The 16367-nt window shown below is 46.2% G+C and overlaps 1 protein-coding gene across 1 annotated transcript in view; it reads right to left on the bottom strand.

Annotated features, from left to right (window-relative positions):
* The window catches only part of LOC308332730 (voltage-dependent T-type calcium channel subunit alpha-1G-like), a 109166-nt gene extending 93021 nt beyond the window's left edge, over positions 1 to 16145 (bottom strand). Inside the window, 4 exon segments of the mRNA XM_080788768.1 lie at positions 1503 to 1687; positions 3821 to 3889; positions 12531 to 12654; positions 16050 to 16145. Of these exon segments, the coding sequence (XP_080644894.1) occupies positions 1503 to 1687; positions 3821 to 3889; positions 12531 to 12654; positions 16050 to 16135 (464 nt within the window). The 5' untranslated portion in view covers positions 16136 to 16145.
* Between the last annotated feature and the right edge of the window lie 222 nt (positions 16146 to 16367).

Genomic DNA, 16367 nt, shown 5'->3' with positions numbered 1-16367 from the left:
GTATAGAACATAAGAGTCGGACACTCTGGAGATGTGTGTGTGTGTGTGTGTGTGTGTGTGTGTGTGTGTGTGTGTGTGTGTGTGTGTGTGTGTGTGTGTGTGTGAGAGAGACTGGCTGCGTGTTCATGATGAAGTGCAAAACGCGGAGCTGTGACTTGTACGCACCAATGCGTGGTTTTTGAAGTGGGGTTCTCTAGCCAGGATCAGAAGCATTGCTTGAGGCTGGCTCCATGGGAGTCCCTGAATTATTGACAGTTACTGTAGAAAATAAACTCATTTATTTTAGTCAAATTTAATACATTTAGTAAGTAAAGTAAGTCCACGGGGTTCATGTACTTTTTATTTGCATTATAATCCCCATAGGGGGATTTTTTTTTTATTGCCTCAAATAAGAACTCAGTTTGAGAAATTAACTAATCATCCCGGCCCGCTTCACTCATTATGGATAGGAAGAAAAAGAAAAAAACGCAAGTGACAGTGCTGCCGAATTAGTTAACTCGACTATCGTAAACGATATATAAAGACAACCTCCCCGACAATATCGCCAGGATGGTTCGTTTATTTTGACACAATACGAGGCGATTTTAAGATGACTCCATGATGGAGCACTCTATTGGTATCAGCCGAGAAGAATGTGTACAGATGGGATCATTTGGTTCCATTTTGCACCCTCTCACAGTCTCATTGACACTCGCGTCTCTACTACGGTGTAGACTGGGGTCTAAAACACCGTATCAAATGGTTTGGATGCCAGTACGACGTACAGTAAGTGGCCCAATGCATTGAATGCCAGTGTGTATTATTATGTAACCACGACTCTGAACTATACGGTATTTCATTTTGAGCACCTCCACATGAAATGCATCGGGCCACGTACGGTATACGGTACGGTCGGGCATCCATTTGATACAGTGTTTCAGAGCCCAGTCTACAGCGTACTGTATATAGACATTGATTTGATTTGACTGTGAGAGGGTATACAAATGGAACCAAAATGATTCCATCCGTACATAATGGCAGTGCTTCGGAATGCCACTCTGTTTCCGTGCGTGCGTGCATGCATGCGTGCGTGAGTGCGTGCATGCATGCATGCGTGCGTGAGTGCATGTGCATGTGCGTGCGCGTGCGTGCGTTTGCATACATGGTGTTTGTTCCCTGTCTTCTTTTTTTTACGATATTTTTTGGCTTTCTCTGCCTTCATTGATAGGATGAAAGTAGTCTGACAGGAAATGGGGAGAGAGAAGGTGGGGGGGGGGGGGGGGGGGGGAGAGACACGCGCCAAAGGCCGTCGGGATCGGGAGTCGAACCCGCGGCACGCCGTCAGCAGCCTATTAGGTGCCCAGACGGTTTAGCTATATAACCGTCGGGGGCCCTCCTGGAGTTCCCTTGTCTCTTACCGTAGTTCCCTTGTCTCTTACCGTAGTTCCCTTGTCTCTTACCGTAGTTCCCTTGTCTCTTACCGTAGTTCCCTTGTCTCTTACCGTAGTTCCCTTGTCTCTTACCGTAGGGGCCTCAGCGTCCTCAGCAGCCGCAGCACGCGCAGCATGCCCAGGATCTTGGGGGAGGAGTTGGAGATGAGCGACACCAGGATGTCGATGACGGAGATGAGCACCAGCATGCCGTCCAGGAGGTTCCAGGTGCTGCGCAGGTACACCTTCTCGCCGAAACACCAGCCCAGGGCTACGATCTGCATGGACGCACACGCACGCGCACAAGCACGCGCGCACACGCACACACACACGCACACACACACACACACACACACACACACACACACACACACACACGTCTGGATGTCATCTTGAATGAGATTAAAGTAGTAGTTCTGTAATCAAAACCACCCGTGTTTGGAGGACGTGCAGCAATGCGGGAATCAAACGGGTGAGCTTCGTTCTTATTGGCTTTTGTTGATGTCATCACACAGCACGTTTTTTTGTTAAAAGGAAGTCGTTCAATTTAGATTTGTATGGACTTTTTATATAAACACATTTTAAATACACAAAAATAAGAAGAAATCCCATTTTTTGCCATCCGTTGTTAGGTACCCAGTATGACCATATAACATGGGCATACTGGGTACCTAACAATGGGTGAAATACAAAATATGGTCTAAAAGTGTGGAAAAACGTATATTTTTTTATTTCACTATAGGTCTTTAACCCATTCTGAACGGGAACCCATTTTGGTGTTAGCATCATGTTATGCTTTAGCTATTGAAAAATAGCAGATCTACAAGCTCATAGCGCGCCACCGAGTGGCGCGCTATGAGCTTGTAGGTCTGCTATTTTTGAAAAATCGATGCGTTAATGCGTTAATCAGACCAGTGTGTGTCCAGTGGAAACCTCGTATGAATCTGATCTCAGGTCAGAATGGGTTAAAAAGGGGATATCATATAATGTATTATTATTTACGTGCGACCCATACAAAAATGAGCCCGCACGCAGCCCACGGTTGAGGGAACGACCCACCGTTTGGGAGACACTGGTCTAATCTATTCGCGTCTGTGAGTTCCATGCCGTGTTTTCCTGTTTGCCAGCAGCAGCAGCATCAGTCCTCAGGTGTGTTTGAGGCACACAGAGGATTCTGGGCACGGCTAAATTATGCGCAGCTATTGTAGCTGGCGGAGTGATGGAGTCTATTTCCGAGGGGGAGGCCGGGCTAAGAATACCAAACTTATTAGATTCCCTCCACAACTCCCCATATCCTTCCACCGTGCTGTTTACATCGCTGAAAATAACAGAGGGCATGTGGCATATTTCGTTTTCTCAAAAACTCATTAAAATGGGGGACAAGCAAGCGACGGAAGAAACAACTTCATAGCTTTATAGCTTTTGCATTTCAAAGCGCAGTGTAACAAAACAACACCTTCTGTCACTGCCTTCGGTGTCGTGCGCGCAGTGCTGAGTACACAGACTGCACAGTAATACGTTATGTGTGTACTGTATGTGTGTATGTGCGTGCACGCTTGCGTATGGCTGTATGTATGAATGGCTGTGTGTGAATTTACGTGACAGGTGGTTTGCATAATGTCGCTCATTGTTAATGTGTTAATGTGGTCATTTGTTCTGTACATGAATGAGTATCGCACTCAATGCGTCCGTAATGACATACGATACACAATGACATTATATACAGTAATGTCTGTAAAAGCTCCTGCAGTAGCTGAAGAAAATATATATTTATAGAGAAAGTAGGGATGAGGGAGCTAGGGTGGGGAAGTTGGTGGGAGGGGGAATCGTCAGTAAGTTGTAACACTCTATCCAGGGTTGGGGTAAACGACTACTACAGGTAAATCACCTTCAATTAACTGTAACTAATGCATGTACAGTAATCTGATCACTTTCAGCACTGGATCACTCCAAAACCAATAGAATACACTAGTGAATAGTAGTGATGCACCGAATATTCGGCCGTGGGGAAAATATTCGCCTCGGAAATGGATAAAAATGCATTTCTGGCCTATATGCAATTAATGCATAATCATGTATTTTGCCATAATCAGGTATAGCTTTAAGGTAGCCGGCCATGACAGCAATGGTAGGAAAAATGATATTCGGTATTCCGTTTTCGGCTAAGAATTTCCCTTTCGGTGCATCCCTAGAATACACCAACGGAATGAAGCAATCCAAAGTTAACTGACACTTGTTTCCAGGGACCGCCAGAAGCAACGACTTGATTAAAAAAAATAGTTTTCCCAATTCTTTAAAAAATAGCAGATCTACAAGCTCATAGCACGGCACAAAGTGAGGCACCATGAGCTTGTATAATCTGCTAGTTTTGAATCTGAAAGTATATAAAATGCAAACACAAAACACTGTACCTTAACGGCCATCTCAGTCACGAAGATGCACGTGAAGATGTAATTGGACATCGTCAGGAAGATCCGCTCCTGTGAAAGGAAAAAAGAATGGACGAGGTGAGACAGACACACACACACACACACACACACACACACACACACACACACACACACACACACACACACAGGCTAAACAAGCTCTGACGCAAATAACGTGTCCACAAAAGTGTCCTATTTGTTGTTTTATTTGGGGCGACATGGCCGGTCCCCCGAAGGACCGGAACCACGAACCAACGCTGCAAACACGCCTGTTGAAGTGAAAGAGAAGCTTTGTGTGGAATCTGATCACACTTTGATCAATTATAATATGAACATCAAAATGTATGTTGTTTCGGTGAAACTTTTAGGTTGGCTTCGCCACTTGAACCAGTGTTGATTTCGTTGACTTAAATCCATGACGAAAAATGTCCGTTCACTGACAAAAACGAAATAGAAACAAAAGCTACGATGACTAAAACTAAGACTAAAATATACAGACAAATCTCGTCGACGAATAAAAACTAGACTAAAATGCCTGACGGAGAGTATAGACCAAGAGATCAAGTAGAACTAAAAAAGACAAGTAAATTGTCTGCTTGGGTTGCATGCTGAAAATAGCTGATTTACAAGCTCCCTGGAGGAGGAGGCGTGGTCAATGCTCTTTGGCCACTCAGGATAGAATTATATCCATCATTTCACATTGCATGCTTATTCGTAAATCAAGGGCCTACTTCGTCCTACTACTTACACAGCCTCGCGCCGATTTGAAATGTGAACCGTGGAAAGTAACACTTGTGGACACCCGACAGAGGGCCATCTGTGCGGCTTCGCCGAATCCCTGGCACTGAAAAATCTCCCGTGGCACTATACTGTACACTACTGTACACTACTGTACACCGTGGCTGACTATGGCTCCCGTGTATAATGCACAATGTGCGAGTTATATTATAGAATAGTTGGAGTTTCACGTATATCTAGGAGGGATTATGCTAAATAAATAAACAAGACACATTTCAATTTGCCCCGCCTGTGTGCCAATTAACAATGTATAGAGCCTTCTTCTTGTGTTTACATAATGAGAAGATGAGCAGATGACACAGTTTTGTTTTGCCGACTCGTCGGCTGTCAATTATTCACCGAAATGCACACATCTCTACACTTTTCACGAGGGGAGGCGTAACGCCGCAGAGCAGACTGTGTGAGACGGATTGTTTACTTATTAGACATTGATCGATTGTGTGCGCGTGTGTGTGTGTGTGTGTGTGTGTGTGCGTGTGCGTGTGTGTGCGTGTGTGTGTCGGTGTGTGCACACAAACACTTCCATTTCCCTTCCGCCTGCCTACTGTACTACTATACTCTCTTACAAAAGCATTATTTATTTTCTTCTTATAATATCGCCTTTTTCCCCCCGCAGGAGAATAAACAAAGGCGTTATTTTCTTTCATACACAAACACGTCATTCACAAGCACGTATAGTGGAGGCCTATACTGTATTAGCTACTGTACTAGCACAGTAATATAATATGTACAGTACAAATTGTACAATACTTACAGCTATACTGTAACGTATCGTCGCTGTCGGGCATGCAGAAACCTCTCCACATTCTGACATTTCTTTGTAAATTAACGCCCTATACTAAGTACAGCGTTTGTTCGCAGTTGTTGCTGTTGTTTCCTTAGAACGGCGTATCTCCCAAACGTGTCCGTTGAGTTTAACTTTAGCTTTATTCTCTGCAGTCATTTTCCTACACAACATGCATAATTATAAAATAATACGAAAGAAGCAGTATGACAAGCACAGGCGACCATGCAAGCCCTCCTGAACACCGTGGAAAACTGTTAGACCTCTGTGCCGTCTGCCACTACTGGCAACACCTGTGCCTGATCAGGAGCCTGATTAAACACCTGGGCTGCCAGCCTCGACATTGACCAAGCTGCAGCGACATTGTCAATTAAGGAAAACATTAGGCCCACGAATGGCTCTTGCGCGAGCGGTTTGGCACCGCTCGAAAAACATAAAAAAAAAGTCGAACTATACATTATGGAGATAAGAGGTTTTCTGTGTCCATAGTGGTCAGTGGGGACGGGAGCGCGCGCAGAGAGGATGGGAGACTGTCCGCTAAGCTAAACAACGGCAGAGGAAAGAAAAACAGCCTAGCCCGCGGTATAACGGGGGACCCTCTCTCTGGCTGCTTATTTACCCTGCCCCCCCCCCCGGGGTCTGGGAGAAAAGACCCTGTCCAGCTTCTGTCCGTGTGTGTGTGTGTGTGTGTGTGCGTGCGGCTGGTTTGCCTTTCCCACGACCTGCCGCTACCACCACAACTGCATGCACACGCACACTCTCGAAAGACAGATACAATCGCTCAGACACGCACACGCGCGCGCGCACACACATGCGCACGTGCCCACGCATGCACACACGTCCCAACTAGTGCAGACATAGTCGTGACTTATTCCTGAAGTCTCTGGGAATGTTGCTGTCGCCCGTGATGACATCATCGCGGGGGGGGGGGGGGCAGCTTGTTGTTTAGGCCATTTTGGGCGAGAACCCCCTTTTGGTGTTTCAAACGTTGTGTTGTAATTTATAGCTATTGAAAAATAGCAGATCTACAAGCTCATAGCGAGCTTGTATGTAGGTCTGCTCTTTTTGAAAAATCGTGAAAATGTGGCAGAAATCTTTGAATATATATATATTCTTTCAGAGTGAAGGTTTTTAACTCAAATCCTTGCTTCTGGTGGGGACATATTTTCAGATCGGGGTCGGCGGCCAAAATGCATATATTTCTGGGGGTCTCTCATGACACGAAACTGTTTGAGAACCACAGACACACAGAAACATGGGGGGGGGGGGGGGGGTTTCAGAAAACTGAACCAGAACATAGAGAAGGCATTTGTATACAAGAATCGTCCTCGGGTCTAAATGAGTTAAGAGGGAATTAGAAATTCCAGCGCCGCCGCCGCCAGCCGACAGTGGCGAGGAGCCATTCCGATCTCTCCCGTTTCACAGAGACGTTTTCACAGTCATTCATTAACACATTCTGACCTGAGATCAGATTCATACGAGGTTTCCACTGGACACACACTGGTCTGAGTAACCCATTCTGACCTGAGATCAGATTCTAAAAATGTCAGTCGTTCTTCGATTTTTCAAAAAATAGCAGACCTACAAGCTCGTAGCGCGCCACTCGGTGGCGCGCTATGAGCTTGTAGGTCTGCTATTTTTCAATAGCTAAAGCATAACATGATGCTAACACCAAAATGGGTTCCCGTTCAGAATGGGTTAATAAAGACAAACTTTGGAGGGCGGAGCGGGGGCGGCGGTGGAAATACATGCGTCTCGTCTCATCAGCGTCCACTAAAGGAACTGGGTCATGTTTTTCTGTCCCCTCTCTCTCTCTCTCTCTCTGTCGCGGACGGTATTTTTTTTCATGATTCAGATCGAAAGTATAAACAAACGAGAACAAGACAAACATACTGTGTGTATAGCAGTGGTTCTCAAACCTTTTTTTTCATGTCGAGGACCCCCAAATTGACACTATATATATACACAGACAGCACGCGCGGACCCCCGTTTGAAGAGATATGCCAGGGACCCCTCCATAAGAGAAGGTTTAATGGCATTTCTATCTCTGAGACCCACGTTTATGTTATTAAAACCAATGTTAATTTAACTCTGAGAGTGTGTATGTATGGGTCCATTTGGTTCCATTTGTATCACTCTCTGACCCCTTTTCCACCGGTTGGGTCCCAGTGGGAACCGGTTCAGTTCGTTTTGGTTCTTAGTCCATGAGCCAGAGCTCCAAAATTGGTGGGCAAACTATACCCTATATTAAATTGTTTATAGGATCAATACAAGTAAATTAATACACGATAACCCTTCCACAGTAGTAGCTTGTCCATATTTTTGATTATTTTGCATATTTTCCTACATAATGCCTCATTTGCATAGTAAAAATGTAAATTTGTAATACAATATCGAACCCCCGATCTCCCAGTTTCAGGGCGCACACTCTGACCACCAGGCCCATGTCTGGTGCCTGATAAAATGCTCAAGGCCAATTCATATACGTACAGATAAGGTGACCAACCGAAACGGTGGTTAGCAAAAAAAAAACCAGAGAGATATGCGTTTGGGTGAGTCGCGTGATGTCATGTTGTAGTTTTCACCTCACACACACACACACACACACACGCACACGCACACGCACGCACACACACACACAGCATCTCAACCTCGTCACATAATGACTCGTGCCTGTGTCACGGCGCCCGGCTACACACATAGGAGTCACTCACAACGCGTGCCGTGCACGTTGTTTGTCGCATCGTGCTTCCAGCTTGCCTTCCTGATGTCATTAACCCATTTAGGCCTGAAAGAAATGTCTTCTAAGTCCTGACAGTTTTCTGAGGCCTATATCACTCAATATTTCATTTCAAGGAACCCCCAAAAATTATATGTAATTGGCCACCGACCACCATCTGAAAATATGTTGTTCCAGGAACCCCTCAGAAGCAAAGGTTTGAGTTAAAAACGTTCGCTCTGAATTTGTGCCACATTTCCACGATTTTTCAAAAATAGCAGACCTACAAGCTCGTAGCGCGGCCACTCGGTGGCGCGCTACGAGCTTGTAGATCTGCTATTTTTCAATAGCTAAAGCGTAGCACAATGCTAACACCAAAAAGGGGGTTACCGCCCAAACTGGGTTAAATGAGATGGAAATGTATTGCAAGAGAGAGTCATTACGGCTATACCGGTGGCCTTGATGCATCTCCCCCCAGATCTCATTTGTCTCGCTGTGCTGGTGTTATTGCAGAGGCCCTGCCTTATTATTATTTGTTTGTTGTTCTCCTCCGCCACACGTCGGTTATTTAGAATTAATGGCGCTGATTGTAAGTCAATATTCACGCGCGCTGACTCCGTTTCCGAGCGGCGCGTAGACAAATTACACAGACTACACTTCTTTCATAGCGGTGAGTGAATCGTTGCTGCTGTACGGTGGTGGCATTAACTCGTGCTGTGTTAACCGTGCAAATGTCAGTCTCACTTTGAACAGAGTACATTTTACTCAATTATTGCACTTATGCAATTTTGTATACTGAGGCGAGATGCTTTGAGGCGACACTGAAATTTGCCTTAGCTTTATATTTGTAAACCTATGTAGTTCACATGTATATCTTTAGTTTTTTTTACTTTTCCTGATCTTTCTATATGATATTGCATTACTCGACGACACTGAAAATGAGTTTGATTACTCAAGTGTGATTTCGAGAATAAACAAAACTTGAAAGGCGTATACTTTGAGGTGTGTGTATATACTTTGCTGGAGTATTTCCAATTTCCAATACTTTTTAATTACTTCTACTCCACTACATCTCAGAGCTTTTACTCCACTAGAATTATTTGACAACTTTAGTTACTAGTTACTTTGGACATTTTCATTTTGATTAGAAAACACATTAACTACTTCAACCCTACTAGCTCAAAATCTACAAGCTCACAATGTGTCGCCTCGCGACACATTGTGAGCTTGTAGATCGGCTATTTTCAAATGATTTTGTACTGTACACTTTGAACGTGTGAAATATAATTCTGCGATTATGCGTACTTCCACTTTTTACTTGAGTACATTTTGAATACGGGAAACGGAGTACATATTGCAGTATTTACTTAAGTAAAACATTTCTGTACTTTTCCCCCCGTGACTAGCCGTGACTTTTTTTTGTGTGTGCGGAACGCTATATAGGGCTTGAACAATGAGTTTAATTATTACCCCTGGAAGTGATGTCAGGCCTTTGGGCTTTCTTTCTGTGTTGTTTTTGGTTTGGGAGCGGAGGCGGGGGGGGGGGGGGGGGGTTGCCTGGCTACGTCCCCCCCCCCTCTCTCCTCCTCCCGACTCCAAGCTGGAGATGATTGAGGGTAATTACACCGCCCATTATGATTTGTTATTCCTAATTGAGCCTGGGGGAGACTCACGGCGTGGCCGTCCGGTAGAACTGGCCCATACCACCGGCGTATTGAATCGTGTTTTCGGCGGCCTCATGCTTCCTCGGCCAAGTCCATCATTCTTGTATAACGTCAGCGCGGTCTCGTATATCGGTTGAACCGAGAGGAACAGTGAGATGAATGGAGTTCATTTGAGCCGCCTTGTTCATTTATAATAGAAGAACGCCCACGGTGATGAGAGCTTATAATATCAGGAGAGGACTGTCGTATATATTTCAGGTTTTTGTTTTGTTTTTTGTTCAGAAGATGTACTGTAGCCGCAGTGGTTTTGGTTGGCCCAAAATGTCCTCTCAGTATACAGGGCTGTGTAAAAGGGAATGGACTTCCTCTGCATATCAGGGAATGTGCTATATACTTTTTCCTCTTTTAAATATACAATATGAAACAATGGTTGCTTGAAAACCAAAGCTGCAACCATTCATGATTATTTTAGGTGTATTTCTTTTGTATGCTGTGTCACAGAGATTATTAGAGTAAACCCTTAGCCTAATAATAGCTATACGATATAATTCATATCACGATATATATGGCAGATATCTCGATATCGATACGATACGATATATATCGTGCAGCAACATATTTTCTTAATGGGCGTGGCTAGCGATTCAGGGCTGGAGCCATGGCTACAACAGGACAGAGGGACAAACGGAGTGACGGTTTATTTTCCGAGGGGCACAGGCTAAAACAGAGGGCTGGCTTTAGAGAAGTGGACGATATATCGATATGTCGACGATTATATCTATATCGCGATACCGTTGCCCTTTTTGCGATACTGATATTGTGCATGTTCATACCTCGATAACGATACGATAACGATATATTGTGCAGCCCTAGTATGTCCTGTATGTCAGTCCTGTTTGTATTGATGTTTGATGTCTGGGGACTGCAGATGGAAATGAGCAAGTCTTGCTAAATCTGGTATATTTACACTGCATTTGTCATGTAATGTTCATTAATATACACTGTCCCGACCAAATAAACGAATAAAGTATAAAGTAAAGGAAAGTATTTCATGTCAAGGACCCCCAAATTTGGAGGGCGCACGCAAATCTCAGCCTCGAACCCGCCCCCCTCTAGACCAGAAACCTCAGGCTATATATCTCTAAGTCAAACAAATATTGACTTTAAATGTGACTCTGAAAAGCGTGTGCCAAACGGGACCCAAAATGGGACCCGCTTCCATTTTGGGTTCCATTTCACACGCGGGAAATGGAAACCAATTCGGAGGAGTTCCATTAACACTGAGGATTTCTTATTCCGTTTTTCTTTTTTTCCCCCTGTGCTGCAGTCAGTGTATATACATACACCAGCTGGTCCACAGATAATTGAATCAATTAGGCCACAGCGCTGCTCCTCCTCCGCGGTTCAGTCACGCAAACGAGAAAGCAGAAACAACACACGTTCGGGGAGGCATTCCGGAGAGACCCGGACAGCAATTAATTTAAAGGCCCCTTTTTTTCTCCCGCAGAACACTCGCTATATACCTCTAGCTCCTCGCCCAGCGGAGGAGGACAAAGTCAAACAGCGATAATTAGTGTGTTTATGCATGGAGCGACTGTACAGCTCTCAATGCGACATTGAGCTGGAGAAGAAAAGGGTGTGTGTGTGTGTGTGTGTGTGTGTGTGTGTGTGTGTGTGTGTGTGTGTGTGTGTGTGTGTGTGTGTGTGTGTGTGTGCGTGCGTGTGTGTGTGTGTGTGTGTGTGTGTGCGCGCGACTGCGCGCGCGCGTGTTTTGAGACAAAGGCACCGAGCGGGCGCTCCTGGATGTGAGAAAACAGGTGGAATAAAACCCGAAGGATAATGTCAGTGCCGATGATGCGGTCGCTGTGGGGGGATTATACGAGTTACCTGAAAAACAACTACTGTGATATTAAGAGGCTCATGGCGCTTACACGGTGTTCCCTTCCCGTGTGCGTGCGTGTCTGTGCGTGCGTGAATGAACAGCGACAGGCGTTTGTCCTTGTCTTCTCCTAGCTATGAGTTTTCTGCAGAGGCGGTCACCAACTTTTTCCAAGCAAACTAGAAGAAAAGCTATAGCTTTCTGGAGGGGATGGGGGTATAGGGTGCATGCGCAATTGCGCATGTGTGTGTGTGTGTGTGTGTGTGTGTGTGTGTGTGTGTGTGTGTGTGCGTGTGCGAGTGTGTGTGTGTGTGTGTGTGAGTGTGTGCGTGAGTGTGCGTGTGTGTGTGCTGGGGGGGGATACATACAGATTCTGTCTTTTATTACTCCCCTGCTTGAATCTCACACTTTAATTTGTCTTTGATGAGAGGAAAACAGCCAGAGTCAACTGGAGTTCAGTGGATGCAAATTACACAACTGTTTGTGTGTTTGGAGAGTGCGTGCGTGCATGCGTGCGTGCGTGCGTGCGTGCGTGCGTGCGTGCGTGCGTGCGTGCGTGCGTGCGTGCGTGCGTTGCGTTAACCCATTCTGAACGGGAACCCATTTTGGTGTTCGCATCATGTCATGCTTTAGCTATTGAAAAATAGCAGATCTACAAGCTCATAGCGCGCCACCGAGTGGCGCGCTACGAGCTTGTAGGTCTGCTATTTTTGAAAAATCGAAGAACGACTGACATTTTTTTAAATCTGATCTCAGGTCAGAATGGGTTAATCAGACCCAGTGTGTGTGTCCAGTGGAAAACCTCGTATGAATCTGATCTCAGGTCAGAATGGGTTAAGTATACTCACAGCGCTGCCCGGGACAATGTGGGGCCTCTCCATGGCGATGGTGAGGCAGTTAAGGAAGATGATGACGAGCACCACATGATCGAACATCTTGTGGTGGATGATCTGGTTGCAGGCGATCCGAAACCTGTCAAAACAATAATAACACAAACACAATCAATTATACCACCGCCGGGGAGGGGAGGGGGCAACGCTATGCGCAGCGCGAGCTATCGAGCGCTGACAGATGTTTTGAGACGAGACGAGTTTAATCGAGTCGAATTCTGTTCGGCCGGTGGTTTCAGAGTAAAATTGCGTGTCGACGCCGGCGATGAGAAACGACGTAAATCCCGTTTTGTTTTTACAGATTGAACAGCGCGGTGGTGATTCCCCGACTTTTTCGGGATCAGGGCCCGCTTGAAGATCTTGAAGTATTTTATATTTTAAATGTTATTTTAAGTATTTTATATTTTAAGTGCTTATAGATCGGTGTATCACCAACAATGCTCAAAAACTCATTTTCCGAGGTTTTAAAGAGAAGAAAAAAAACAATGACATTTTTATGACACGCATATTCTCATGGAGCTTTGAAAACCCTGCTTTGAAGTTGAACCAAGGTAAACTGAGAGGAGTTGTAAAGATCCCATAGCTGGTGTTGTTGGAGGCGTTGCATAGCAACCAGACCAATGTTACACAGCTGGTTTGGGGCTCAACCACTTCATATACGAGCACAGTACCGTCCCATAGCTGGGGGGTACAAATATATACGTATACTTAGCAAAAAAAGGGTTTTGCCAATTAATGTGGGGGGGGGGGGGGACCCTCCTCTCGCAAAATACCCTCTCAGCCCACGGTTTCAGGAATAGCGTTTATAAACTTCACAGGTATAATAATAACGCCGAGCTAGCGGGCTCCCGTTCAACGGAAGAGATCCAGACGACGCCCCGTCGCCATGCACACACACACACACACACACACACACACACAGTCACACACACACACACACTGACGCTTCTAATGAACCATTGTGGAATTAAGAGTCATTAATTATGCCTGACATTCATTAGCACACATGAAAAGGGTTCCGCAATATAGGCCTTTAGCGAGCCAGAACAGAGGGGACACGGGGAGAGAGAGAGAGAGAGAGAGAGAGAGAGAGAGGCTGTGATATACAGTGATGCTCTGAGAGGGATTAAACCATGCGTCAAATATGCTTTGATGGCCCGTATCTGTCGGGGTGTACAGAGTTACAAAGTGAGAGGAGGGGAGGGGGAGGGGGAGGAGGGGGGTGTGCTTCAGATCTGGGAATTTTCTTTTTACTCGCAGGCTGTACAGTCACCTCTGAGCTGACAATCACAGCGAGCGCTTCTGCGTGTGTGTGTGTGCGTGCGTGTGCGTGTGCGTGTGTGTGTGTGTGTGTGTGTGTGCGTGTGTGTGTGTGTGCGTGTGTGTGTGTGTGTGCGCGCGCAGAGATCATTATTCATGTGCTGTTCACAGAATGAGCTAATTCCTCTTTTGATATGATGTTTGAACGCCACATCCTCCATAATGAACAATTCACGTGCCATCCATATGCGTTTTGCTCTGGGGGATCGAGGAGGGCACATGGCACGCACACGCACACACACACACACACACACACACACACACACACACACACACACACTCTCCCTTCTGGCTCCCATGGTTGGAGAGGGGCTAAGAATGTCAGGTCAAATAAAGGTTTTAATCAGCCTCAGGCCTATATAGAAGCAAGCCCCCAAATAAGCAACTATACAACTACAGCACAAAACAAGCCCATACAATCTTAACACGCAACTATACCAATATTTACGAGGAACCTTTTTACAGCCCAAATTCGCTTATAGTATAGGCAGCATAATGTGGATATGGCAACCCTTGCAATTGTCCCCCGCCGATGTCCTTGGGTGTCCGTTGATGATGGCTATATGCGAGCGCGGGGGCGGGGTGTATGCGCCGAGTCAGCGATAGGACCGATTCCATACGGCGCGCGCCGCGCGTCCTCACGTGTCAATCTCGGGGTGGCTTAGAGGAGAAGATTGGTGCCAAACACAGCGCCTTTTTTTTTTCTTCCTTTTTTTTTGCGCGATCAGCTCTTTTCCGACCCCCCCAAACTTTCCAACGTTAGGTGACGTCAAAACCAGGAACTTTTCAGCGCTGTGACCCCCGCCCCGTCCTAATGATCCTACAATCCTAATGATTTGAACTGAGGAACTTGGAGTTGTAACACATTTAGTTTGACTCGGTTACTCAGACTATGTGGGCTTGTAGATCGGCTATTTTAGCAACGGTTGCCTCTTTCTTATACGAAATGTGGCCAATTTGGTATTAAACAGGTCTTAAAGGTCATTCAATTGTCCACTTTAGAAATGTGAAGATAGCCGGTGCGTACACTATAATACTGTATGTGGGTTTGTGTATAGTGTTGAGTGAGAAAACAATGTGGCACATTAAGCTATAATCACCTGACCCCCCCCAAAACTATGTGAGGACCCTCCCCCCCCGGGGGTCCCACCACCGACCCCCCCCCCCCCCAGTTTTTCATCATACATCCAGCCAGGCTTGGAGAAAACGAAGCCATCGCAGACAACTCTAAGAGGAAGAGTGTGAGTGTGGAAGACAGTGGATGCATGGGAGGGGTTCTCATGGGTATAATAATGGGGGGGAGGGTCTCCTTAATTCCCTCTCTCTGTCCTCCAGAGCAGAAGGCAGACAGACGCTACGCAGATACAGATTAAAAATGTACTTGAGTGATAGAACGAAAGCATTATAGTATCAAAAACGTATTATACATGAGATGTATAGTGGAGTAGAAGTATAAAAGTAATCGAAAATGGTAAATACACAAGTAAAGTACAAGATTGTACCAAGTGCAGTACTTATGTATGTGCTTAGTCACTTTCCACCACTGTACATCAAAGAAAGGAGAGGGTTGGAGGAGGAGGAGGAGAGGGAGGAGAGGGAATTAGCGACGTATATTCGGCACGCGAGAGAGAACAGTCAGCAGCAGCACGCCATGGGGGCAGACAATACCTCCGTCCCTCCCTCCCTCCCTCCCTCTCAATCCCCTCTAACCTCCCCCCGCTTCCCTTCCTTCCTTCACTCTGCCCTTGGCTGGCTCACCCCCCGACGCGGCGGACGGAAACATACGGGATGAGTCGACGCGGGAGGGGGAAGCGGTGGCTTTGAGGGCTGCCGTGTGTCGTGTTGGTGGAGGAGAAAGAACGTGCGCCGATGATTGAGGGGGGGGAAGGAGGGAGGGAGGGGGATTTCACCCATTTAGGGCCTGACGTCGAAATTTAAAATCCTGACAGTTTTCTGAAATATACCTCATGTTTCTTGTATCAGTTGGTGCTCAGTATTTAATCTCAAGGACCCCCAAAAAAATGTATGTATTTGGCCGCCGACCCCCATTTGAAAACATGTTGTTCCAGGGACCCCTCCACATAGAAGCAAAGATTTGAGTTTAAAACGTTTGCTCTGAAAAGCATATACATATTCAAAGACTTGCGCCACCAGTACCTGGACTCGGGCGGGAAGAGGTAGAGCGACCAGGTGTCTCTCTGTCGACACCACTCAGGCTGCTTCTTCTCCAGCCAGCGGAACATCCTGGCAAAACGGCCCTGTAGGAGAGAGAGAGAGAGAGAGGGAGAGAGAGAGAGAGAGAGAGAGAGAGAGGGAGAGAGAGAGGGAGAGGGAGAGGGAGAGGGAGAGGGAGGGGGAGGGGGAGGGAGAGGGAGAGGGAGAGGGAGAGGGAGAGGGAGAGGGAGAGGGAGAGGGAGAGGGAGAGGGAGAGGGACAGAGAGAGAGAGTGAGAGGGAGAGGGAGAGGGAGGGGGAG

Source organism: Protomyctophum bolini, assembly GCF_963924005.1.
Source record: "Protomyctophum bolini genome assembly, chromosome: 18".
NCBI classification, from domain to species: Eukaryota; Metazoa; Chordata; class Actinopteri; order Myctophiformes; family Myctophidae; genus Protomyctophum; species Protomyctophum bolini.
Note: the sequence above shows the minus strand (reverse complement) of the source record. Positions and strands in the feature narration are given on the sequence as shown.